Genomic DNA, 27583 nt, shown 5'->3' with positions numbered 1-27583 from the left:
CTGCACATAAACCTCACGATGAATCTGCTGGAATCTGAATAGGAGGGGAGTGGCTAGGGATTTTGCAATACCTCGTACATCGGATCGTAGAAAAAGCAAAACAGCATACGATGTGTGTCACATCATACACGAGAGGTCGCAAACTTACGGTTTTTCCATAAGATCTACAATCCAACTATACGACGGCGGGGGTGCGCATCGGCATGGTAAATGTACAAAATCAACACACGATGTGAACGATTGATCGTTCCGATCGAAATCGTCCATATCGTGCAAAAAATCGCACCGTGTATGGGCCGCATCAGTTCTATAAAAAAATCTGAATGACACATTTCTTCACTGGCTACATGGCGCTTAGGGAGGTTTACCTTGAGTATCACGGAATGATTGTACTTCTCCATCTTCTTATGAATGTACAATGTTATGTTTTCAGGCCCAGATTTACATCTCTAAAGGTACCCAAAAGTGTAAACATGTTTATGTGATCATGCCTCATGAGATCTTATAAATATCACTATGCATATAGGACAAAAAATATATTAATCAAAATATGTTAACTGAAAACATGATTCAGATTTATTAATACTGAAGGTCTCCATTTTTATTACCTATTACTATAAACAGTTGATTTTAATATTATGTGTGGACAGAATGAAAGATTATTTTCTAGTGACATTTTTTCTGTGTATAATCGCTTCTTACATAAGGGTCTATTCATGATGTTAATTATCGGGGTCCGAACGGACCCCGATAATTAACATTCTAACTCACCGCTGAACCTGGAGCAATTATTCATTGCTCTGGCGCGAAGACATCTGATCCGAATATTAGATGTCCCTGCGAGCGACTTCACTGCTCCTTTCAGAGCAGTGACACTAGTGAGCATGTGTGACCTACAGGTCACGTAAGCACACAAGAGCCCTGAAGTCCAGCGGAGGGATCCGAAAGGATCCCTCTTTGCAACCCATACTAGTGTATGGGGACAGCGGGCCATTCTGCGAGAGGAAGGTAAGCAGGAGATATCTGTGATACTAGTGTATGGGGACAGAGGGCCATTCTGCGAGAGGAAGGTAAGCAGGAGATATCAGTGATACTAGTGTATGGGGACAGAGGGCCATTCTGCGAGAGGAAGGTAAGCAGGAGATATCTGTGATACTAGTGTATGGGGACAGAGGGCCATTCTGCGAGAGGAAGGTAAGCAGGAGATATCAGTGATACTAGTGTATGGGGACAGAGGGCCATTCTGCGAGAGGAAGGTAAGCAGGAGATATCTGTGATACTAGTGTATGGGGACAGAGGGCCATTCTGCGAGAGGAAGGTAAGCAGGAGATATCTGTGATACTAGTGTATGGGGACAGAGGGCCATTCTGCGAGAGGAAGGTAAGCAGGAGATATCTGTGATACTAGTGTATGGGGACAGCGGGCCATTCTGCGAAAGGAAGGTAAGCAGGAGATATCTGCCATTCTTGATGAATGGCCCGAATACTTAATTTTTACAATTGCAGGTGAACATGTTTATTTAAGTGATGATGAATAGATTATATTCTTTTAAAACGCCCCTGCGCAGTAGCAAAAACATTGCTCAACGAAATATCAGCACTGCGTCCATCTCTGAATCAGACCCAATGTAACTACCCGTCTCACTGAGCCTACTCACTGGTGTGTGGTGTGCCTACACACAGCTGGGAGCATGATAATTGGTGCTGAAGTGGGAGCCACCAAAGTATTGCTATGGTGTCCAGTAGATCCCAGTTACAATCCTGTAGCCAGGGGCGTAACTAGGAATTTGAAGGCCCCATAGCAAATGTTTGTAAGGGCCCCTATATAACATCGAATGGTGAAAAATCTATATAACACATGTAACTTTGACAAGGAAGATGGGCCCCACTCAGCTTTGGGCCCCATAATAGCTGCACTCCTTGCACCTATGGTAGTTATGCCCATGCTACTGCGCATATGTGAAAAGTCTCGAAAACCCTTAATGCACACGTGAACTAATGTGTGCAATGCCATTCGCAATTGTACATGGAATTGCTAACACTTGATAAGGGGTTTGCTATCCCCAAACATTTCAGGATGGAGACTGGGAGGTAACCTAAAGTGATTGCAAAATGGGGCCGTTTCATGGGCGTGTTATGGGAATGTTACTGGCGTGTCTGGGAATTGCTGCATTCCCAATTGCAAATCCAGTGCCTCAGAGGTCTTGTTTAGTTGGCTCAGAGGAAAGTAACTAGAGTAGACACTAGGCTATGGCAAATGTTAATGGTGCGATCAATGTTGGTGTGTTTACAATCTCCATCGCAAATGCACAGACCACGCAGGATGAAAGTGGGTGTCTCAAGTGTATAAAAGTGTACGCACACACACACACGTGTATAAATGAATATGTCACATTGATACCTTTGATAATACTATCTTCCATTAGTGATTATTTATAAATTAAACCAATGCATATAATGGGTCAATAGTTCTGCTTGTTTCTTAAGTGGTATGTGGTTATATACTGTATATATACAGTACATCTATCTAATTGAGCTAGGGGCATAGGTTTATATATTTACAGAATGAATTGTTGCTCAGGTGTCATTGCCTGCTGTGTGCTGGAAACCACAGTGCTTAGCATATAGTTGCCTTGTATTATAGTAAGGGCCTGAGTCTTGCTGGGACATATGCGTCCAGGTCCAGTAGAAGTGGCATAGACTTCACAATCTGATATGCAATAAAGAGACCCTTCCTATGGTGATGGTGAAACCTGCCATATCGAATGAATGAGCCCTTGTCATGTGTGTGGTCCTAGTTACGAAACCTGATCTTAGATATATTATTTATTGCAAAGCAAACAAACCTAGATGATCATATCATTAATTTCTAAGTGAACCACTCAACCCCCCTTATTCATTCCCTATAGAGATTGCCTATGTCTTCCTTCTTTCTTACAGAGAAATCAACAAAACTGTACCCCATATTGAAATGCGAGGTAATTAGTGGTTCCAGTCAGTATGTTGACATTCAGAATATTGACAATGAAAATGTAAACACCAGAATATTTACATCTTGTGAATGTCAACATTCAGGATGTCAACATTTTTATGTTGACAGATGAGATGCTGATATCGAAATAATATCAACATGTTCAAAATGTTGGCAGTAACAATGTTGACATGTGCAATTAAGATTAGGATTAGGCTGCAATTAAGGTTAAATTGCAATAAGGTTAGGTGTTTGTTTTAGGCTAACAGAGTAGTATCAGCATTCTGACAGTCAACATTCACAATGTCGACGTTCTGAAAATCTTGACATTATGACAGTGTCGACATTGTGGGTGTCAACCTTCTGAACATATAGACTTGCTGAAAGTTTACCTTCTAAACATGTCAACATTTAGTGTCTACTCTAAATAATGAATGTCAACATTCTGAATGTTAACATAAAGGTATAATACCCAACTGCAACTAGCATGTTCTATAATGGTTGCATAATGCATTTATTCCCTTTTTTATAAGGGATGTTATTTGCCTTTACTGCTTCCTGGCATTTATAACCTTTCAGTCAACTACATACAGGTTTTGTCCCCTTGCACTCTCATCGTATGTACCAGACAGTTATGTAGAGAAGTCTCAAACGGGTTGGGTATGGGATCCCAGCGGTCAGGATGCAAGTGGTCAGAATACCGTCATGGGCATGTTGACAATCAGAATCTGGATGCCAGCAGGTAAGTACCCTAAACCTCCCCTTAACCCTAACCCACCTTTTCTGCAGCCTAACCCTAAACCTCCCCTCCTGCAACCTAACCCTAACCCTCCCCTAGAGCCGAACCCTAACCCCTAATCCTTACCCAAAATCTAACCCCAAACCTAATACTTACCGTCGGGATGTCAGTGGTCAGGATTCTGGAGCGGGATTTTGACCGCCGGAATCCCGACTGCCGGGATGCCGATTACATCCCTATCAAACACTTTAGCAAAATACAAACATATCACATTAGTTGCGCTACAAATATCTTTATCTTCTCATAAAACTAATTATGGGACTGATTCATTATAGGATCGCTATTGCGATCGCAGCTGTAATTACGCATGCAGACCCACTGCAAAAATATGCTATGTTTGCAATCACAATGCCGTCGCAGTCTAATATAAGGATGCCCACATCCCCTTATTCACATTCGTAATACTTGTAAGTCTGCAAAATCATCGGTAACATCAAGTACCATCGCAGCCTCATGCACACTTGCACAAAGTCAGATTGCTAACCTCATCGCACGCAGTTAAAGCCCAAGCTGCGTATGGTATTGCAGTGGCAAATTTATGCACGCCTCTGTAACAGCATTCTACGCACCGGCACACCTGCGTTTCGCCGATCACCCAGCCCACCCCGTCGCCACCCGCAAACGGTCACTTCCTGTCAATCACTCTACAGTGGCTCTTCGTAGTCACTGCGACAACAATCGGCCGCCTGTGTGCTTAATCGCAGTTGCGATAGGTAATGAATCAGGCCCTATGTTTGTTAAGCAGCACTGGTTTATCCAATTATATTATCACATTATTTTAGTATAGTATCCTTCAGAATCATTTCTACACTTCACCTACCATAAAATCAGACTAACACGTAATCATTTTCCGGTTTTCTTTGTTCCACTTCTGCCTTTTGTGGCACTAGGCCCTTTATGAGGGTCCATAAATATAAGTGTTAGTAGCCTATCAATGACTGAACTTCCTTTAGCATCGGTGAGAGGATGTGAGGTGCTTTATCTGTCTTGTTTGGTTATAACCGCACCTCCTTTTGTTATAAAATAATATCATTTTGAAAATGTTGTTCAAATACTAAAATTTATGTGTAAATATTTTTTTAAGAAATCCCCTCTTTGATCTCTGTATTTTTATTTAGTCTTCCATATCCAAATATTCCGATATATGGAATTGTTTTAGCATGACTAAGATAGTGAAAGCTTTGCTTTTTGATGGTTCAAAGTACACAAACTTTATTTAAGGCACTAAATTTGTTAAAAATATTGTATAAAATTACCTTCAGGCTGTGTGTATAAGGTGTATAGGAAACATAAAGTAGTTTAATGTATGTACACAAATGTTGTTTAAGCCTCAAAATTATTGAAAATATTGTATAAAATTACCTGCAGGCTGTGTGTATAAGGTGTATTTAATACATAAATACATTCTGTGTTTAGATTTGGGTCCCATTCCCAAGATATTTGATAATGGTATGCAAATATTCCAAAATACAGAAATTTCCAATATCCAAAATACCCCTGGTCCCAAGCATTTTGGATATGGGAGACACAACCTGTAGTACATCTCCCAGTCAACAAGCTTGGATGCTTCCATGATCTAGTTGGATGTAACCATCTAAAGTTCATCAATTCTGTTGCTCCCTTCCAAACACTGTATTGAAGCTCTTGTAACATGTAACCCTCCTGTGACACCTATGGTCACATTAGATATACATGCTCTAATAGATAGCTCTAGATGTCTCTAATACCACACGGAAAAGGTAGTTGTCTTTTAGTATAAAGTTAAAATATAGTTGCACTAATAAATTGTATAATGAGTTTTCTGGCTTGGATTGGTTGTAATGTAGGCACCAGATCATATCTCATTGTGTGTACTGTATACACTGTTTTGTAACCGTCTCACATGCAGCAAAGTTAAAATATTCTGTGAATCAGCAAAGGAATAAACAAGATAAACAAATTAGTTAATAAATAATTTATTGATAAAAGATTATTCCCTACTAAATAGGAGGAAGCACTCCAATACAACACTGCACTGTCAGCGGTGTGTATGATAATTAACAGGACTAACTTGCAGCACACAGTAGGGAGTAAATTTAAAAGATTCGAATTTGGTCTAGATGACAATCTTGGGTGAGTTTAGGCATGTTTTTCATCGCGCAAATTTACTAAAGGCAAACTCTGGTGAGTTTAGGAGAGAGTTCTTTAATCTCACTCGTAAAGCTCGGGTGAGATCGCAAACGCGAATCTTCTCACCATCGGGCAAACTCGGAAGTACTTTTCATGAATATGATCCTAACAATCGAGTTTTAAATCTCGGGTGAGATTAGAGCAAACTCGCAGAGAAATTTAAGTTTTAAACACTCACCGTCCTGAGCTGCTAGTTTGCCAGAAACATACACAGATCAGTGTGATTTGTGTATGCTTCTGCATGTGTAGTTTATGTCTAGTGATTTTATTTGTAAAAAATTACATAGGGTGCCCCCCCAAAAGCCATAACCAGCCCGGACTGGTCAGCCAGTCCTGGTTCCAAAAATTACGGGGAACAAAACAAGTAGGGTTCCAACGTAATTTAGGAACCAGCACCTGGCTGCAGTGCCAGTGCTGGTTTTAAATATAGGGAAAAAAAACAGTACCGGACCCAAACTGACCAGGATGTAATGCCACAGCAAGGAGACCCTATTACCTTTAGATGTAGTGCCCGCTCATTGGCTGGGACCCATGTGTAACCCAGCCAATGAGCAGCCGCTACATGTAAAGCGCTGCTAGCTCAGAAGAGATTTGCAGAGAGAGAACACTGCAATCTTGGGTGAGTAATCTCATCTAAACTTGCAACTTGGGGGAGATATCTCGATCTGCATCACCATCGGAAAACTGTCAGCTAAAAGTACTTCTTAGTAAATTTGCGAGATGAAAAACGGTAAAATCACCTGAGATTCGGTGATGCAAATCGAGACTAAAAAAAACAAAACTCAACCAAACTCGAATCTTAGTAAATTTACCCCTAGGGCTGAAGTGGTCGTGGGAGTGGGCTTAGCAAATCTTGCCGCCTATAGAGCCTATTTTTAAATATGGCACAAGTTGTTCATCTTTGCTTGCTTTACTGTATTGGGTGACAGTCTTTTCCTACTGCATTGTGGTTTAGCTGTGTTATATACATCTCTGATAGAAGCAAAGTTCTAATCAATGGTAAGAAAATAAACTAATACAGCCGATATTATTTGATATTAGGATTTGCTGTATAATATATACTTATATACTGTGTGCGACTGCGGGTGTATCTGCATGCAAAATGCTACGTTACAGTGTCAGCGCTATGACACTGTAATGTAGCATTTCGTTTTACGAATGATGATGTCCTCCACAACGTGTCCATCGACGGCGACTCCCTGACATCATCTGCTAGCGTGCCCTCTTATTTGATTAGCGAGTCCGAACTTAGTCTTGAAACTTCGGTTGCAGGCAGCACAGTATAACTGTCCTTTGGGTTGACTGTATATTTAGAGGGTTTCGTGTGGGTTTTCCAGATTTGGCGCTAGGCGTCAAGATCTTCTAAGTGCAAACGTTCAAAGTTGTCAGTTCCACTTTTGACAGAATTTCCCTACTCTGTTCTACCTAGTGCGAGTTTCTCCCATGTGTTGTGAGACAGGCCGCTTGAAGCCAGGTGATGCATCAGGACATCTTTGTACCATAGGTATTGACCACCAGCCTTGTGCTTTCCACTCGAATACTTGCAGTAGAAAACCAACTTTGGCAACCTTGAGTAATTCATCCACACTAGGTGTCAACACCATCTCAACTGGCCCCTCATCAGCAAACACACCATGCCGTTCATTTTAGTCCGACAAAGAAAATCGGGAGTTTGGGACACGATCCTGCCAATTTACATGCAGAATTGCCTGGAGGCATTTCAGGTGGAGGCCGTCCAGTCTTCTAATGTCTTCCCTGTAAAGGCACCAGGTCTCAGAGGCGGACAGAAATAAGGGTAGCATGATTGCTTTATATACAGCGAGTTTAGTCTGTAGCTGGGAGATTGTGAGACTTCCATATTCTCTGATTGAGTTACCGAAAACAGCAGCAGTTTTGCCAATACGTTTAGCAATTTCGGATTCGAGGCAGTTGTCAACGCATATTATGCTTCCTAGATACTGAAACGATCGTACTTCTTCCAGCTGTTTTCCACCCAGGGTGACAACAGCATCGTTCACAGCTGTACCATTTACAGGTTGTTTCAGTATCTGGGTTTTCGCAATGCTTATCACCAGGCCGAATTTATAGCATGACCATTCCAAGTGGCCCACACATTGCTGTCAGCCATAAGGCAAACATCATCGGCATACAGAACTTCTAACACAGAGACTTGTCTGACTTTACGTTTTGCCCTGAAGCGAGATAGGTCGAAGATGCTCTTATCAGTCCTTACATTTATATGTATTTGTCCACTGCAATTCTTCAGAGCGTCATTCATTACAGCAGCGAAGTAAATGGCGAAGAGTGTAGGAGCCATTACACAGCCTTGCTTAGACACCGCTGTTGACTGGGAATCTCTCTGTGAAGTAATTTTCATGTTGTATTCTGGCTATCATGCCGTCGTGGAATTGGCACACTAAATTAATCAACCTCGCAGGACATCAAATCTTCTCAAGTATAATCCAAAGAGCAGTCCTCGGTACCCTGTCAAAAGCTTTCTCAAGGTCGACGAAGCACATATAGAGAACCCAATGTTGTTCCAGGCTTTTTTCTTGAGGTTGCTTAATAACAAAGATTGTGTCAACCGTGGCTCTATTAGGAAGAAACCCACATTGACTCTCTGGAAGAAGTCACTTTGCCAGTGTGTTCTGTGAATTTGCGAATGAGATGCATTTGAAAATAAAAAGTTGCACAAAAAGAGGCTCGCGCTACCGAGTCATGATACGGCATGGGGCGACTAGAAGGGCTGTTTAACAGGTAAGGAAGCAACATGGATGTGGACACATTTGTACATTTCATAATAGGAGAATTACAAGTTACTGGCTGGAGTACCCGGCAAAACATGACAACACAAAAAGCTTGCTCCAAGGCCCTACCCATATGCCGTGAGACCCCACAATGAGCGTCCAGCAAAAATTGTGGTTTCAAATTAATTAAAAATTAACAGTAATTAATTTAAATTTAAAAAAATTTTAGTTGCCTCCGCCGTGTTTTAATACGCTCGTATGTAAAATGTCACGATCTTTGCTTGTAAACTGTGGAATTGTATAGAAAGACAGAAGTACAGTTGCTTTGATATAGTAGAGAAGATAGAAAAGAAAAAATTGTAGATAAGGTAAATCTTTTTGTAATTCCATACCTGACCTGTAGAGGGCGATTGCTATTTAAAAATTGTGGTTTTTAATTAATTAAAAAGTAACAGTAATTAATTTCGATTTAGTAGAGAAGCTACAAAAGAAAAAATCTTAGATAAGCTAAATCCTTTTGTAATTCCGTACCTGTGGTTTTTCATTAATTAAAAATTAACAGTAATTAATTTCAAATTTTTTTAGTTGCCTCTGTCGTGTTTTAATACGCTCGTATGTAAAATTTCACGATCGTGGCTTGTAAACTGTGGATTTGTATTGAAAGACAGAAGGACAAATTTTAACTTTTATATAGTAGATTTCTAAGATATTAAAGGTAAATTAATTTCTAGACATAAATGTTATAAAATGTAAATCTGATCACAAACAACTACACCAAGAGTTCCCAGTTTCCTACCTGCCACGCTAACATATATCTATGCTCTTTTGTATTTGTAGAGTGAAATATTGCATAATATTCTTGTTGTAAATATCACTTTACAATATTACAATAAAACCCATTTCCTCTTGATCTTACTTACCCTATATCTGTCCTACAAATAAATGTATTTTAGCTTTGTAAGTATAATAAATGGACAGTTAAGAACTGATGGTATAACTTGACACAGTTTGGCATTTTCAAAGTAATTGCTGTTCTCTTTCAGATCCTGTGCTGAAAAGTAATAGACCTATTTTATATTGTGTCAGATTTAGGGAACATTGTCAAAATGACACATAATGCATGTATCCCATGGATCTGTCCAAAGGCCACAGACACCTGTCACATTACACATGCCATTTCATCTTCACAGATCTCAGGAACTTTTTCGCTCCTCTCCAACCATACACGCCAAAAAATTGTATTGAGAGTTATGCGGGTATTTTGTTGCTGCTATCCAATTCATTAGCCCCTATATTATCTTTCATGTTGGCTTGGAACATTAAACTGAATAGTAGCTCAATTCAGAATTTCAAATATTTTGTCATTTATTCTTTTTTTTCATGCTGTATAACCTCAAAATCCATTAACACCTCCAAGCTCACCTTTGTTGCTTAGTTTAGGTGTGGGATAAATCAGTGTAGAGGGTAAGGATGGTTTAGGGAGAAAGACAAGTAAATAATGATGGAGAGTAGCACCTGGTTCTCTATATTACATGTTAGTCTCCCTATGAATAACAAGTACAGTGCAGCATGACTGAAAAGAGATGCCTAGCGATTACCTGAGCACTTCACACTTTAAGATGTTATTTACTGGAACAAGGATGTTCTTCAGAAACAGGTCATCATCCTGTTACTTAGATAAGTGGAAAGGAAGATAAATATGTGAGAGCTGAAAGTCTATTCTAACATCAGCAAGGATTGAAAAGTAACTCTGATATGATATATAAGGATATACTATGTATGGGTACAGGATAAAATTATTGTTATAAGGTACTCTAAAATGAGAAAAACTGAGGAGCAATAAAAATGGAAATGCATCAGGGATTAGCAATCTGACTTCTGGAAAATGACTGGTGATAATTGTAGCAGTAAATTATAGTAGGAGCCACAAGTTACCAAGTCCTGTTAAAAGGGGGAGATGTATCAAGCAATGTAAAAATTGGAGGAGAAGTTGCCCATAGCAACTAATCAGCTACTACTTATCATTTTATAGACTGTACCTGATAACTGGTACATCAAAGCTGATTGGGCGGTTTTCAATTCATGTTCTTGGCAACAGTGCTCCTTGTCTCTTGTCTCCTAGACCTATTCTGCGACTTTGAACTGTACTCCCCTCTCTGTGACTAAGATATGTCAACTTACATTCACTGTACTTGATATGTTAAGTTTTGCTGTTATGTTGTAATTTCCCTGAATGGTGCCCCATTAGGACTGCAAAACTATAATGATTGCTAAATACACTGAATTAACTTAGAACTCAATAACAATGTATTGTTTTCCTTAAAGAAAATACACGTAGATGGATATTATTTCCCTTTTTCTACAGTTCAGTAACCTCTGAATACCAAACACGCTATTCACTTTTTTTCTCAAATCTACTAATGTACTTGATCCACAGCTGTAATTAATTGTTTGACCACCTGGTGGCAGCAGAGAGCACTTAGATGCTTTGAGTACTAACGAAAAATAAGGGGTTTACTTAAAAAACAGTGAAAAGTGGAACAAAAAATGCAGCTCTTCACTTTGTTTTTATCTCCATATTTATATTTTTAAGTGCTGAGACAGCCCTGCTGTAAAGCAGGGATGGGGAACCTCAGGCCCTGGGGCCGTATAAGGCCCTCTGAATCATTTGGGCTGGCCATCTGAGCTTTTTCTGCTAGCCTCATCTGGCTAGCTGTATGCCTAGAATGGCACTCTGCAGCCAGAATCTATGCAGCAGTGCCGCCTGGAGCGTCTTACGGCGCTTCAGATGGTCACACTGCTGCCCTTACAGCTCCCCGGAGCATCCTCAGGATGCTCTGGGCATTGCTGTAATCACCGACGATTGTGGCCCCACCCCCATGTGACGTCACATGCGTTGCCTGCACAAGTCCCGCAATAATGTTATATGTATCAAAATGGCCCTCGAAAAAGGTTCCCCACCACTGCTGTAAAGGGATGTCCCAGCAAGGAGATTTGAAACAACTTTTGCATTTGTGAAAGACGTTTGCATGCTGTGCACATGCGCTTTTCAGTGTAAGTGATGTCAGACCGACGCTAATTGGCAAAGCAGCCGGGAGGAAGTGAGAAGAGGGAACCAGCCGGGGAGCGGGAGCAGCTGGGAAAGCAGAGATGACAGGCAGCGGAGAAAAGCTGGGAGAGAACGCCTCTTTCCTGCTTCTCAGCATTATGTTTTTCCACCCTTTTCATGTAACTAGATACAAAGGAAACAAAATTAGAGCTTTTTTCAGCTAAAATGCTGGAGAAAAGGTGTATTTTTTTGATTATATATAGACTCCTAAATCACAGTACAGAAATGGGAATAATAATACTCTGTATCTGATTTCATTACAGACTGATAAATATTCTTTTGCAAGAGCACAATACTCCATATATGCATGAAAATGTTTTTTTTCCATCCTGCTCATCACACAGGGGGCCCTTTATCAACGAGTTTTATCATACGCAACGACTTTTAAACCTCATTGCATATGATAAATGGTGCTCAAGCCAATCAGCTCCCAACTGTCATTTTTCAAACAGATGGCAGTTAGGAGCTGATTGGCTGGAGCACTATTATTATACGCAACGCGTTTTAAAACTCGTTGTGTATGATAAAACTCAGAGATAAATGGGCCCCTAGTTTTGAAGCAATTTCAAATGTTTGCACCCAGTGAAATCATTCATTCATAAATTCTCCTGATCTATATTTAACATTGACAGATCACTGATTGCATTCTGCGATGTCTGTAGGTTGTTTTGGAAAACTGGTGACTTATAGGTCGATTAGCCGTTAATAAATTTGGAGATTAGCAAATAAAACTGTATATTCCTAAAAATTAACAATATTTATCCATGATTCTATACATTGACCTTCAGTAGATTCCCCAGTGCTTCATCTGCCTTCCTGAAGCTGTCATAATTTGCCAATGTGTAGTGAGAATGGAAATTGGAAGTTCCAGACAGGATTCTATACAACCCGAGGATGACGCATCAGAATAGGTACAGTTAGTCATTCTTACAGCTGCTGGAGGTACTTTGCTACATTTCAAAATTCTCTTATTAAAAAGCTTGAAATAATATATCCAAATGCCATAGCCATCAAAAGCAAAATATGATGATTGTGATAATTGTTTTGCTTTACTATATCAAATTTACTATCTGTACATTCAAATTGAAAATAATGTTTTCAATATTGGTTTATTTAATGGAAGGTTTGCAATTGTATATTCGATTGCTGGATTGCTACAGTTTATTGTACAATGGGACTATATGACTCCAATATATAATTAATATTAACTCATACTTTCCAATGAGTATAAGCCCAGAGCACCATTGTAACCTTCCAGGTCCTACTTTGCATACTCTACTTATTAAGTCAATGTTCGGCACTCAAGTGTTTAGGAAGAGAGATAACGCCACAGCAACTGCCTTTATTCTCTTTCATTTCAAACTGTGTCTCAATAAATTAAAGCCAAAATCAACTGAAATTCTGACGTGCCAATGTGGGATAGATACTAGTGATGCCACATTCTGATTCCATTTTCTAAGGCTGTTCCTTGAGCAATCTATTTCTGTGGAGACTTTCACAATAAGCATAACATTGAGGATACATAACTGACGTAAGACACTATTGAAAATATTTGCGGAGATGCAGCTGAAAGGATTTATTTGCAGAAAGCTACATGTCTTCATTCAGGAACAAAATGTGTCTTTTGTAAAACTTTCTGGCTAGTACATGCTCACACAGTACAGTTTTCCTTTTGATCAGTTCATATTATAGTCTATATAATGTCATGCAACATAATGTCATATGTGTAAGTTAATATTGTATATATAGACAGAGTTGCCTGGTAGCTTTATGTATACTGTAAGTAATATTGTTATCCAATATCATAGTGTGAGTTACTGTATTGTGGTTGGTATTGCAGAATGTATGGCATTTATGCTGTTCTTACCTGTGTGATGCTGTCTCTCATTGTTGGAGACCTCCCTTTCCTTGTGGTCGTGGTAGCCATGGTTGTAGTTGTCTCCATGATGGTGGTAGACATGTCAGCCAAAAGTGTAGTGGCTGTGGTCTCTGTGGTCATGACGGATGGAACCTCACCAACGAGCATTAGGTTGCCCTCTGTCCTGACATTTGGGTCACTTTCAGCAGCTAGGGACAGCACCTTTAGCCCATTGTAGTATAAGCCTGAGATCTGACCCTGGAACGGACGTCCCTGGTCTTTCCCACCAACTTTGATAACCGCCTGGCTGTTGAAGATGGTGAGCTGCCGACCTGGCGGGTGACAGGAAAAAGGATCCATCAAGTTCCAGTGTTAATCTGAACACCAACCTCAATAAAAAACTACCACCTACAAGACTTGATCAAATATAGTTTAAACACATTGTACAGTTGATAAAGTGTAATTGCAAAATGATTACAACAGTATCCAATTAAATCATTTTGTAACTACTTGTCAAAAACAACCCCATCACAGCTGATCATAACACTATCAATATAAGACAATAAGATTACAATAAACAATTTTACTGAGACATCTCTAGATCATCACAGCCAAAAACAAACAAAAAAATATTTTAAGTATAAAAAGATCAAATCAAAATTGTACAGTACTTTATAGAGTGGCACTGATTATGGTAACAGATTTGAAAGTTAAACTTAATCTAACGAGTGTTACAATGTTTCAGTCCAACAGGACCAGGTACCATTCCTAAAGCTATGCAATTGTCACCAACCTTTTGTGTTAACTTTCAATAATTAATTTTAAAAAGTTTGTGTTTATTTTTATAAGAGTTTCTGATGAGTAGGGAATATCCAATGTGTATGGCTGGCAATGAGCTGCGCAATACAGCAAGAAGGTTACCATGGTAGTGTAACTACACAAAAACATGCCTATCAGACCTGTGGTGAAATAAGAATATTTCTATTTGTTTCTTTTTTGCCATCCTAACATTTTTAGAATCGGAGGTCAGTAACAGAAGAAAAACTAACATTCACTCAGAAAAATTGATATTTAGGGCATTTCTTTACAATACTCGGAAATAGAATAGTAAACTCAAGCGATTGCTGGAGAAACATTCATAAGTGCAGAGTATATTTTATGCTGAAATGTCCCTATTGGTTTGGCATGCACAAACACGGCTTCTCAAGTCACTTCCATACAGATAATCTGCGTGACATATGGAATCATGCAGAATAAGCAACATGCTCTTACATTGGGGAGACGGCTGGAAGGAGAAATATAATCTATATATGTAGTTAAGTATTATTCCTAACCTTTTTATATGGAACAGTTTTTCTATAGTTACGACTCGTGAATTGCATTTGGTCTAACCTATTGTTAGATGACTTAAAGTAGTGATGTATTACTAGCTGAGATTAATCAGCTGCCATCACACCAATAAAACTCTCTATTCAGCTAAATCACCCCAATTACGCATTGGCAGTTCCAATGTAAAACTTGTGCATGGGAGAATGCAGTGACCAGTGATGTGGACCAGTGAGTAGCCAAGAAATGGTTCCAGTAGGAATGGCCTACACATGAACATACCTCTATAAATAGTCCTGGCTGGAAGCTATACAGGCTGTGCTTGGCAAGCAGTCAAGAATCACACTTCATCATAATGCAATAAAAACGTCTAGCCGTGTATAGTGTGATAATATGAATCCCATGGAAATAAATGTAATATAATAACACAACGTCATTAATAATAATTAAAAATGTATATCCACACCACAACAAATCTAAGATTTCTAGAGGGGGTTTCCAAATGCTTTATGTTAGAGCAAGAGTTGGCTGTCTATGAAGAGGGGACAATCAGCACAAGCTATAGTGTGCCTCATGCAAAGTGCAGTACTGTATATGTAACATATCAGAAATATCCAGCGACAACAATAAGCTGATAGACTTGGCATTAGGGTCAGCCCACCTAAGCTGAATGTTTATTCCGGATGTGGGCCCCATTCCACAATCCAAGTCCCTGGAGCATGTGCTGGGCTGTGGAGAGAGGCTGCTGTTGCTGCTGACAGGTAAGAAGGGGGCAGCGTACCCAGACCCCCGCCGGGCCCCTCCAACAAGCCCGTTCCTGTCTAACTAGTACCCACTCCCCAGGGATTTTAGATACTACCACATTTTCCTATGTATCTTATGTATTTGATTGGTAGAACTTATAATTAATCAAATATATGGAAAATGTTTTTAGCAAGACTGTAACAGAGCACTATTATGGCAATATGCTTAAATATAAAGCAAAATATGTGCACAGAATATATGTATGTTCAATCAATTCCATGGAAAAGTAAAGACATAAATATCTAGAACACCTCCAAACACTCACTATACTGTATATTCTCTGGCTATTGATTTGTGTATGTTATAATTTCCCTTCACCCCCTACTGCTTTTTGTGGGTGTTATTTGGCATTATCACTTGACTTTGGCACCAACAACTCACAAGTCGGCAAGTGCTGGTAGCTGTTACATTTTGGATAATTAATTTTGACTCAAATTGTCCTTTTTGCTGCGTGTAATAGGTCCTGTCACTTTGATGCATTTTTTTTTTCTCCAACACCAGACATCAAATATTTTTCACCGTCAAAGATGTTAGAAGAAACTTCATTGGCGTCTTGGTGTGACTGATTTGCACACGTTTTTGCAAGATAAGGACACATCTGAAATATGATTATTGGTAGATATCTCAAGGGCATCCTTTGTTAAAGTCTAGCTTTTTAGTTAGAGTCTCTCATTGAGAAACAATTTTTAGAACATTAGAATATTCCATTATAGGATCTCCAATTGTTTCTTACATTTGACAAAAGTTTTGCACTCTGGGAGATGTCAAAAAATTTCAGGTAGTTACCTTTTAAAACATAAAATGGTTCAATTAGAGGATCATTTTCCAATTAACTGATAGTCCTTTTATGGAATAATTGTTATTCACTGGAAGGGTTGTACTCTCACATACGTTTGCAGAAAATCAGATAACAAAGTTAGCTTATCATGGTATATTCAATCCACAGAGGGACAACAGGCGAAAAAGGTACAGTAGGTCAAACCTCCCACAATACCATAGGAAGACATCTAAAACTGTATACGTAATTTTGCTGTTTAAATCACTATATGGAGATTTATATGGTCCAAATGGGCTACCTTCAGCACCCCAGCTGTTATTGGCATCATGGGAGATGTGGTTCTGCAGCAGTTGGCGTGCCTCTCCCTGGCTTAATGTATCCTTTCATTCATATAAAATATGTTTTAATTCAAGTGGAATGATAACCCTCTAGACAATATCTGAGCAAATATCTGCCCAGTTTAATTGCTTATATAAAGAGGACAGAGTGCGTACAGTAGTTATTTATTTTACTTTTGTTTTCCTACAAATGTACCCAGGAATTTTATTACTGCCACATTTTCCTATGTATGTTATGCATTTGATTGGTAGAAATTATCATTAATCAGATATATGGAAAATGTTTTTAGCAATGTGGATGACTGGATGGGTAACTGAAGAATCGTGGCTCACCTGCTCGCCAATGGGAATAAACTAATATTTATCTATGCACAACATTACAGGGAGTGTATCTGCCCTTCTGCAAGTATACAATATAGCAGAAATATGTATATAAGCTCCCATTCATTTCTGTGAAATTGTATTGTGCATATAGTTCACCTGTTTCTGTTATAAACTTATAACAAATCTCTTATGAAAGGTAAGTAATCATCTTGTTTGCCTGTATGTCAATATGCATGCATGATATAGGATAATTACCTTTGCATGTGGCGAACCGTCGTATTTTGGTAATTGATAGCCTTTGCAGTTTGTGGTTCCCTGAGAAAATGAGAGCTCCGAGGCTTTTCTTATTACCAGTATTAAACTCCTTTTTTAGAGCACAAATTACATGCGTTAACCTTTTATGTGATTTGGTTGATCATCATCAGTTGCATAGATTCGTTGCAACATGGGTTAAGCCTCCTAACATCTCTGAGTATATTTCAGTTACATTAAGAAACCTTTACTGTGATCAGCTGACACTTACTTGCCCCCCCCCACATTCTCACACACCTCCTCCATCCCACCTCTGTATGTCTACAGCAGTATGTAGTCACAAGTGTAAGATGCAGATTAATCTGCTTGCAGTATAGAATTTTACAGTAATTGTATTTTATGCTGCATAAAGGAGTAAGGTCCAATTGAGCATTAGACCTAAATGCTTAAACTAGTGATTTAGGGATGTATTTATCATTGATGGTTAAGAGGCTGCGCAATGCATTGCTCTATATACCAGTGATACATAATGCAGTTGCACTGGCATTTACCAATCAGAGGTGAAAACTAAATGTAATTCAAAGAATTATTCTCTTCCAGGTCATAGCATAGTGTATAATTTCATTTAATTGCAACAAAATCTAGAATCTCCCTAGACATCATGGTAAGGATGACCTTATGGCTGTCTTCGTGTATTTTTGAAAATTATTATTTCAAAGAAAACATCAAGGCAGCAGGGTGCCTATTACGAGGGCGGGTGCCATGTGTGTCCTACTCTTCTACAACTGTTGCTAGGTGGCAGGGCTCCCAGTCACAGATCAGAGATTGTCAGAATCTGTCATCTAACCTTCTCTCTTCCAAGCACCAGAGCTCTCTGCTCTATTACACCTATTTTATTCATGTCGTTTTATATTTTATCAGATTGCCTTCTGTGTAAATTACAGGAACATATGCATATATGGCTCAGTCTGTATACATATAAATGGCAGACTCTATTTACTTAAGTGTGAGTTTTTAGAACTGGAGATGTTGCCCATAGCAACCAATCAGAGTGTAGCTTTTATCTTCTAAAAGGTGCTAGATAAAGGTTACATACAATCTGATTGGTTGTTATCTGCAACATCTCCACTTCTAAAACCCTGCACTTTAGTGAATATACCCCTATGACTCATGACAGGTGTTGTACTAGGGAGCCTATTCAAGGGCCTAATTCTTAACCATAAACCCAGTGTGAATCCCAAAAGTGCTCTCATGACCTCCCCCTAACTTCAGGAAGTGTATATAATATATCACTAGCAATTAGATAACAGAGCCTCCTTCCTCGTCCTGGAAAAGGATTTTGTGCTTGTGCTGCATTGGGTGCTCCTGTGGTCAATGTGACAGTTCAACGTGTGCTGAGTATTTTAAGTTGTTATCATACTCACTGCTGGCCACATGTTCACATGCTCACCATATTCACAGAAGTTGTGGTGTCAGCTACTACTAAAGAGATCAACAAAGAATAAGAGAGATGGCAGCAGCAATAGCAGCTGAACTGAGATGTTATTCCTGCAGATCTTCAAAACAGCCATGCACTTTGTGTAATGACACTCATCAGCACCACCTTGTAATTTCCCACTGCCTTCACAAGTTTTTAACTGTTTTATATTTGTGAGGAGATGGTTATGTGGGAGGTATGACACGGAGCTGATCTAAAGTGCATCCATCTCTAACTGCTGCCCGCATGCCACAGTGTAGAGACAACGGTATACATTCAGGAAGCCGGCGGACGGAATGCCGACCAAAGGCTTCCAGACATTGCTATGCCGACTAGGGAAGAATGACAGGCGTCTAAATCTAGATGCCTGTCATTTGACCGACGTCGGGAGACCGGCGCCCGACATCCCGATCGAGCGGATGCCGGGGCGCCGCAGCAGACAGCCGCGGGGGGCGGGGGAGGGTTAGGTTTAGGGCTCCCGGGGGGGACTTAGGGTTAGGCACCCCCCGGGAGGTTAGGGTTAAGCACCCCCCCAACGGGACTTGGGTTTAGGCGGCGGGGAAGGGGGGGTTAGGTTTAGGCACTTAGAGGGGGGATTAGGGTTAGGCACTGGTGGGGGAGGTTAGGGTTAGGCACCCTAAAGGAGGGTTAGGGCTAGGGGGTAGATTAGGTTAGTCAATACTTACCTAGGGACGATCTGGATTTCTTCCTCTGTCGGCCAGGAGCTGTAGGGATTTAAACCGCCGGCAAGGGGTCCAGCGGTAATTCATACCGATTCCGAGACAACAGATCTAGCTACAAACATGCTCTACTTCTTCATTAGTATCTACACAAGAACAGCTAACTCCCATAGCCATTACTTGTTTTTTAAGAGTTCTGGGGTTTTATCACTGAGAAGTCAGTGCTGTTATTAACTTTTAAACAATATGATTTCTTAAGAGTTTATAGAACAAGATACAGAAGAAGCTAGACAGTAGTTTGGTACCTAATACTATGTGGAAAGAAATTTTATATGGATCCAACACACAGGGTCAGATTAAAGCATCTTGCTACCACTGTGCCCCTTACCTTGCCCCACAGTGCCCACTCTGTATGCCACACAATGCTCCTCCATTTCCCTGGTTAAATTGGTACACAGTGTCATACCCCCTTATATACTCACCTCCCGTGGCAGGGCCAGCTCCATTTGAATGCTTCTGTCTCTGGCCCACCCTATGCAGTGCCCCCAGTAGTGGTCTCCCTATGCAGTGCCCCCAGTAGTGCCCCTTATACAGTGCCCCCAGAAGTGGTCCCCCCTACTCAGTGCCCCCAGTAGTAGTTACCCTTATGCAGTGCCCAAAGTAGTAGTCCCCTCTGTGCATTGCCTCCAGTACTAGTCCCCCATTAACAGTGCCCCCAGTAGAGGACAACCCCTCTATACAGTGCCCCCAGTAGCGACCTCCCTATACAGTGCCCCCCCTATACAGTGCCCCCCCTATACAGTGCCCCTAGTAGCGCCCCCCTATGCAGTGCCAGTGCCTGTGCCCCTTACACACACAAAAAAAACCACGCAACTTATCTGAATCCCCGCTCCTGCCGCGACCGCCGCTGTCCGCTTCTACCGGCCCATTCTGCACTATGGGAGAGACGTCATGACGTCGCTCCCATCACCCGCTGCGGAGGGAGCCGGAAGGCGGAGCTCATGAGTGAGCTCCAGCCGGCTCCCTTCGTGGACTCAACAGCCAATGAGAGTCTGTCTGACTCTTATTGGCTGCTATAACAAACACACAACTGTGTGTTTGTTACTGTGTAATGCAGACCGCTCTCACTGCGGTTTGCACTACACTTAAATACTGTGGGGCCCGGAGGACACTGGTGGCGGGTGCAGTGGCACTGTTGGATGCAGGCGGTTATGGGCTCCTGCACCACAGCGGGCCCCGGTGAAAGCCACCAGCTGCACCACTGCTAGTTCCGCCACTGGGGTGGGCGGAGTTAGGACAAGGGGAGGTGGAGCGGCCACAGGGGCTTACACAGCGGTCAATGCAGTTACACAGGGGTTCTACAGTAGGACAGAAAAGAAGACTCTTTGTTATAGGGAATCAAGAAAGGGGAAGATAAAGAGGCGCTGGAGTGAGCTGTTTGACTAAGCAGCCGCTTCAAATAGGGTTTGTCAAACCCAATATACCAAAAAACACATGTAAAATAGCAACGCTGGAATATATGACCATTCAATATTAATATAAAATATTAAATCAATTTATTATATATAAATAAATAAAATATGTCAAGAGTACATACGACATGTGGTAAATTGCATAATAATAAAAATTTAGCAAAAAGGAAACATTGAGCCTCTCCCACCGGTTAAAGGTAAGTATAGCCTGTTCCTATAAAAGTTTTCCGGATTTTGGATTAAAGTTAGTAACAATCTCAGTCTTAAATGTAAGGAACATTTATGTCCAACGTATAGTTACCAGCTCCCGTCACCAGGTAGAGGGATGGTCCTATTAACATACAATCTTGTATGCTGCACTCGGAGCCCTCAAGTGTCCATGGTGCTTGTTGTAATCCAGGTGCTGTGCACTTTATATGGACTGAGCAAAAAAGAATTCAATATATCCGTAAACTGGTCCAGGCTGGTTGTAGTCTCAACTTGGAGAATAACCCTGTGGGGTGGAAGCTGAGCACCTAACGCATTTTGCTGTGTAAGGGATACAGCTTTTCAAAGGGGGGGATGATGTTTATGTCACCTGGGGGGAGCTTGGTCGCATCACAGCCTGAAGTAAACTATATATCAGTGAATGTTACTAATTTATTTAATTTTATTGCACTTTTTAATGGGATAAACCTCTACCAATGGATTGACATGAAGGGGTCCTTGCCTAAGTGCACAGGCTGCTGCCTCTTCGTGTATTGCAGTGTTTGACAAGGAAAAACTCATGAAACAGGATTAGTAGAAAATTAGCCCTACTTAGCCACATGATTGATAGAATTGCATTCCTGTTCAAACACATGTGCTCACTCATTAAGGAAGCTATTTTTCCCTATGGTATGTTGTTAATTTGTTTAACCATTTGAACTTGGACATCCTTGTAATTAAGATTTTTACCATATCCTGACATAATTTATACATATATTGCTGTGTGCATTTTTTGATATCTATATATTTATTGTGCTCAATGGTTGGATTCCCTGGTAAGAGGTGGGGCTGCAGCGCAGTCCAAAATTCTAATAGGGGAGCCACACCAACTGTCAGTGAGTCCTGGCCACCGATGTTTGGCAGCATTTGGAAGGGCAGTTGGTGTGGCTCCCCTATTTGATTTTGGACTGCGCTGCAGCCCAAGCTCTGGAGACACCACTGATTGCAACCGAAGACACAAAAATCAAATGTGGCAGTACAGATGAGTCCACATACATCTAGCCTTTAAACAGCCCTTCTAGTCGGCTGGTAGCGCCGAGCATATTTTCGTGCAATTTTCTCAACTATGCCTGTGGGGGGAGCGATCAAGCTGATCGTGTCCCCCACTAGTTATGCTCTAGGCTGAGGGGGCTTACTGCATTCCCCTTACCAGCGCGCAGAGCCACTAGGCGGCGCTGCAAAACTTTTCTTTTTTTACCTAAGGGGGCGTGGCCATGCCTCCCACGATTAGGCCACGTCCCTTTTTACCCGGGCCCGGCGCAGCTCTTGGCGGTCCTGTGTATTGGGATATCTTTATTATGTCTTTTAATTGATTTATCACTAAGTAAAGGACCACACTGTAATGACCAATTTCAAGAGGAGTTACAATTTTGAGTTGAGGTCTGGTACTATCTTGACTTTTAACCATTACAATTATTAAGTTTAAACAGAATCCCTTTCTGTGTGTTGTACTTTTTACTTTTACCTTGGTAGTAGATTGGAGCTTTGAATATAGGTATTTGACATTACTATATTCCTTTCTTAATGGTGCCATTATGATCCAGAATAAATGTATTGTATATTAACAATAAAAAGACATATATTCGCCATAGTAACTTCTGAAAGGGCATTGTTCCTTGAAAATTTTTGTAAAACTTCTATGTACAGTCCTTTAGTGTTGTGTCTAATATCAAGACAACATTGACTCTCTTGTAACATAAGAAATAAGATTAGTGTCAATGAATTAACTTCATTTTTATTTCTACAATCTCTATGTAAAGAAATCTTTTTATTGTAAATAAATAAATAATAAAAGTTAAGTTTTAATTAAAAACATAATTTTATTTCACATGTAAGCGCATGGGGCATAGTTATAACTTTGTGGGCCCCACAGCAACATTTTGAAGGGCCCTCCTCCCATAATGGGCACACTTAGCACCCTCCTCCTTTACTGGGTACACTTAGCACCCCTCCCACCACCCCTGGCTAGGAATATTTAGCATCCCATCCCTTACTGGGCACACTTAGCACCACCCCTTGCTAGGATTACTTAGCATCCCATCCCTTACTGGGTACACTTAGCACCACCCCTTGCTAGGATTACTTAGCATCCCATCCCTTACTGGGTACACTTAGCACCACCCCTTGCTAGGATTACTTAGCATCCCATCCCTTACTGGGTACACTTAGCACCACCCCTTGATAAGATTACTTAGCATCCCATCCCTTACTGGGTACACTTAGCACCACCCCTTGATAAGATTACTTAGCATCCCATCCCTTACTGGGCACACTTAGCACCACCCCTTGCTAGGATTACTTAGCATCCCATCCCTTACTGGGCACACTTAGCACCACCCCTTGCTAGGATTACTTAGCATCCCATCCCTTACTGGGCACACTTAGCACCACCCCTTGCTAGGATTACTTAGCATCCCATCCCTTACTGGGCACACTTAGCACCACCCCTTGCTAGGATTACTTAGCATCCCATCCCTTACTGGGTACACTTAGCACCACCCCTTGCTAAGATGACTTAGCATCCCATCCCTTACTGGGCACACTTAGCACCACCCCTTGATAAGATTACTTAGCATCCCATCCCTTACTGGGCACACTTAGCACCACCCCTTGCTAGGATTACTTAGCATCCCATCCCTTACTGGGCACACTTAGCACCACCCCTTGCTAGGATTACTTAGCATCCCATCCCTTACTGGGCACACTTAGCACCAACAACCTCCCCCTCCTTTCTGGGCACACGACAGACAAAAGTCAGCCAGTTGGAGAGCCGCATCTCTCCAGGGGTGCCGCTGCCAGCCGCCAGCTTCACAGAGCTGTCCTCTCCAGTCACCATCAGTCCGACTCCATTTCTGAATGAGTGACCCATATAATAAAAAGTGCCCACTCTGCCTGGCTTCAGCTATATCATTCAGGGCATGATTCACTACGTTACGCAATATTGCGTACGCACGCAGATCAACTGCAGTAGTATGCTAATCCATTGCAATCGCAATGCAAACTCAGCACTACATAATGACGCCCACTTTACATTGCACAAATCCATTATACTTAGCAGAATAGCGAAACCATCGATACAATCAAGTATCATCGCAGTCTCACGCACAGCTCTGACCTTACTCAGAAATTAGCGCTCTGTCTCTTTACTATATTAAATTGTCACATTACCACGGAGCTGCTTTTTCACACAAGCGCAGTGATAATTTTTACCATTTTTAACCTCGCACGCTATGAGACCTCAGACTGCGTATGGCATTGCAGTGGATAATTTATGCATGCCCCTGCAATGGCGTGCAAACGCACTGGGACACCTGCGTTTTGCAGACCCTCCCCCATCACCACCCACAAACGGCACTTCCTGTCAATCACTCTGCAATGGGTCTGTGTAGTCAATGCGATCGCAGTCCCCATCGCAGCGGCTGGTTCTTGCACTGCGATGTGTACAGATGCGCATTGCGAAACAATCAGCCAATTGCATGCGTATTTGCAGTTGCATATGGTAGTGAATCAGGCTCGCCCCCCAGGAGGGGTTGCTAGATATAGGAGAAGACGGCCTGGCACGGGGATGCTAGGAGGAGGCATGATGTTCTTGATCCTCCCAGCAGCCTGATTAGGTTGTGCTGGATGTTGGGTAGATGCCTGGGCGCGGGGCTGCTGGGAGATGTGACATGACCGCCCCTCCCTCCTACTAGGCAGGAAACACTTGGTGCAGGGGAGGCTGGCTCAGGGGCATGGCCTGGCACGGGGATGCTAGGAGGCATGATGTTCTTGATCCTCCCAGCAGCCTGATTAGGTTGTGCTGGATGCTGGGTAGATGCCTGGGCGCGGGGCTGCTGGGAGATGTGACATGACCGCCCCTCCCTCCTACTAGGCAGGAAACACTTGGTGCAGGGGAGGCTGGCTCAGGGGCATGGCCTGGCACGGGGATGCTAGGAGGAGGCATGATGTTCTTGATCCTCCCAGCAGCCTGATTAGGTTGTGCTGGATGCTGGGTAGATGCCTGGGCGCGGGGCTGCTGGGAGATGTGACATGACCGCCCCTCGCTCCTACTAGGCAGGAAACACTTGGTGCAGGGGAGGCTGGCTCAGGGGCATGGCCTGGCACGGGGATGCTAGGATGAGGCATGATGTTCTTGATCCTCCCAGCAGCCTGATTAGGTTGTGCTGGATGCTGGGTAAATGCCTGGGCGTGGGGCTGCTGGGAGATGTGACATGACCGCCCCTCCCTCCTACTAGGCAGGAAACACTTGGTGCAGGGGAGGCTGGCTCAGGGGCATGGCCTGGCCCCGTAGCGACCACACCCCTTGCACCTATGGTAGCTGTGTCCTTGTGTAAGAATGCCCCTACTGTAGTTTTCTATATCTGACTCTAGGGAGCACCACCAACACTTTCATACAGTAAGTGTGTTATTTATAATCATTCATATTAGCTGGTTACAAATTAAACATACCTCCAATGCCCCATGCATGCTATCTTGATATACTAGGTTATAAGAGAAGTATCCTGTGCAGAATCCAACCCACATATTGCTTATCTATACAGGGGTGTTCAGCTATTTCAGTGTTGTGTCTAGGAGGGTGTATGGAGACACTAATAGTGAGGGAGTATAGGGGAGAGGGCTGTGTCTGGCAGCCAGTGAGAGCTGTGAGGGAAGGGAGGGAGCATGCCTTGAACTGTGGGTACAGAATTTAAGCTTATTACATAATAGATGATATTCAAATCATATACAAATCATATACAATAAATAATCATCCATGAGCTATTAATTGCAAATTATGGGGCTCATTTACAGTTGGTTGCAAAATGGGTGTAATATACACTAATAAGACCATACAAAAATAACAAACTGTATTTCCGCCCATATGCAGAGTTGTACACATCTTGAGATGCACAGTATATGGCTCAGCATCACTGACATATGACCACACACTGACCAATAGCGGTCATCTTTCACTGGGTGTCGTGCAAAATGTTGACATTCCAAATATTGTCATCAGAATGTTGACATGATGTTTTAAGGTGATTCTAGCCCTAACCCTAACTTTACCCTAACCCTCACCGCAGGAGCAGCTGCAGACAGTGTGCCAAGCAATGATGTAAGGTAAGAGGGAGAAGGGGGGATACTATCTACAGTATATGCATACAGTATGTGTATAAGCATGTGACTATATGTATGTGTGACAATGCATGTATGTGTGTGACTGTATGTATGTTTATATGTTTATGACTGTGTATGTGATAGTGTATATATATATATATATATGTGTGTGTGTGTGTGTGTGTGTGTGGCTATATATGTAGCTGAATGGATGTGTGTGTATATGTGTGTGACAGTATGGATGTGTATGAGTGTACGACTATATATCTGTGACATGTGGTGAGGTAAATGGCTGGGGAGGCACTGGCTAGTATTAGACAGATTTATAGATATATATATATGAACCAGAGGGTTAATGTGGGCATTATACAAAAGTGCAGCAGTATATAGTGCTGGAAATTTGGTGAGTTTTGATCAGGGATGTGCAGAAAAGGTAGACAGGGGAGGCAGTGCCTCACTGGCTGTACACTTTTTACTCCAGAGTTTTGACTATAAAAAATAATAGAATAATACAAAGAAGATATTTATAATATTTTCTTTACACTTTTCTTATAGTTTGTATAGTCAAAACTCTGGAGTATACCTAAGTATGACAGGAAAGGCTCTGCCTCACCTCACCGCACATCACTGCTGTATATATACTGTATGTGTGTATATGTGTGTGACTATGTATATTCTACCCAACCATCATGATTTTGGTGGGATAGTCCTGTTTTGGGTACTGTCCCTCCTGTGGGCTGGAAATAAGGTACGGTGGGAATGCTCCCCCCTGCTGTGCATGTGGGGCTGGGACAGACCAGCAGCTGGGGAACGATATGCACGCCCCCAACTTGTAGTGAAATGTGGGAATAACCTGTGGCCATGTACACACCAAAGGTTTGTGCACTATGACCCGATCCACATGTCCCAAATGTTGGTATTTAGACCCCCAGTCTTAAGTGCCGTGGGCCCCCATAGCTTTAATCCAACTCTGCCTATTAATTTAGATATTCTCTTTATCTGTCATAATGGTCCATTTGTGGGCAGTTGAGCAATATCAGGTGTAATATGTGAAGTGAGGAAATATGCAAACGGGGTCCATGGCTAAAAGTGGAATTCCACTTGTTTTCTTTGTTGTGGCTTCTGAAAATATTTCAG

General features: G+C 41.6%; 1 protein-coding gene across 5 annotated transcripts in view; it reads right to left on the bottom strand.

Moving 5' to 3' along the window:
* The window catches only part of NRXN2 (neurexin 2), an 899334-nt gene that overhangs the window by 88842 nt on the left and 782909 nt on the right, over nt 1-27583 (bottom strand). For all 5 annotated transcript variants that reach the window (XM_088442540.1, XM_088442541.1, XM_088442544.1 and 2 more), the window contains one exon: nt 13662-13984. In XM_088442540.1, coding sequence (XP_088298666.1) covers nt 13662-13984 — 323 coding nt within the window. The remainder of the gene's footprint in view (nt 1-13661; nt 13985-27583) is intronic.

Source organism: Taudactylus pleione, unplaced genomic scaffold, assembly GCF_031769625.1.
Source record: "Taudactylus pleione unplaced genomic scaffold, aTauple2 ptg000313l, whole genome shotgun sequence".
NCBI lineage: Eukaryota > Metazoa > Chordata > Amphibia > Anura > Myobatrachidae > Taudactylus > Taudactylus pleione.
The sequence above is the reverse complement of the archived record's forward strand: the minus strand, read 5'-3'. Positions and strand labels throughout refer to the sequence as shown.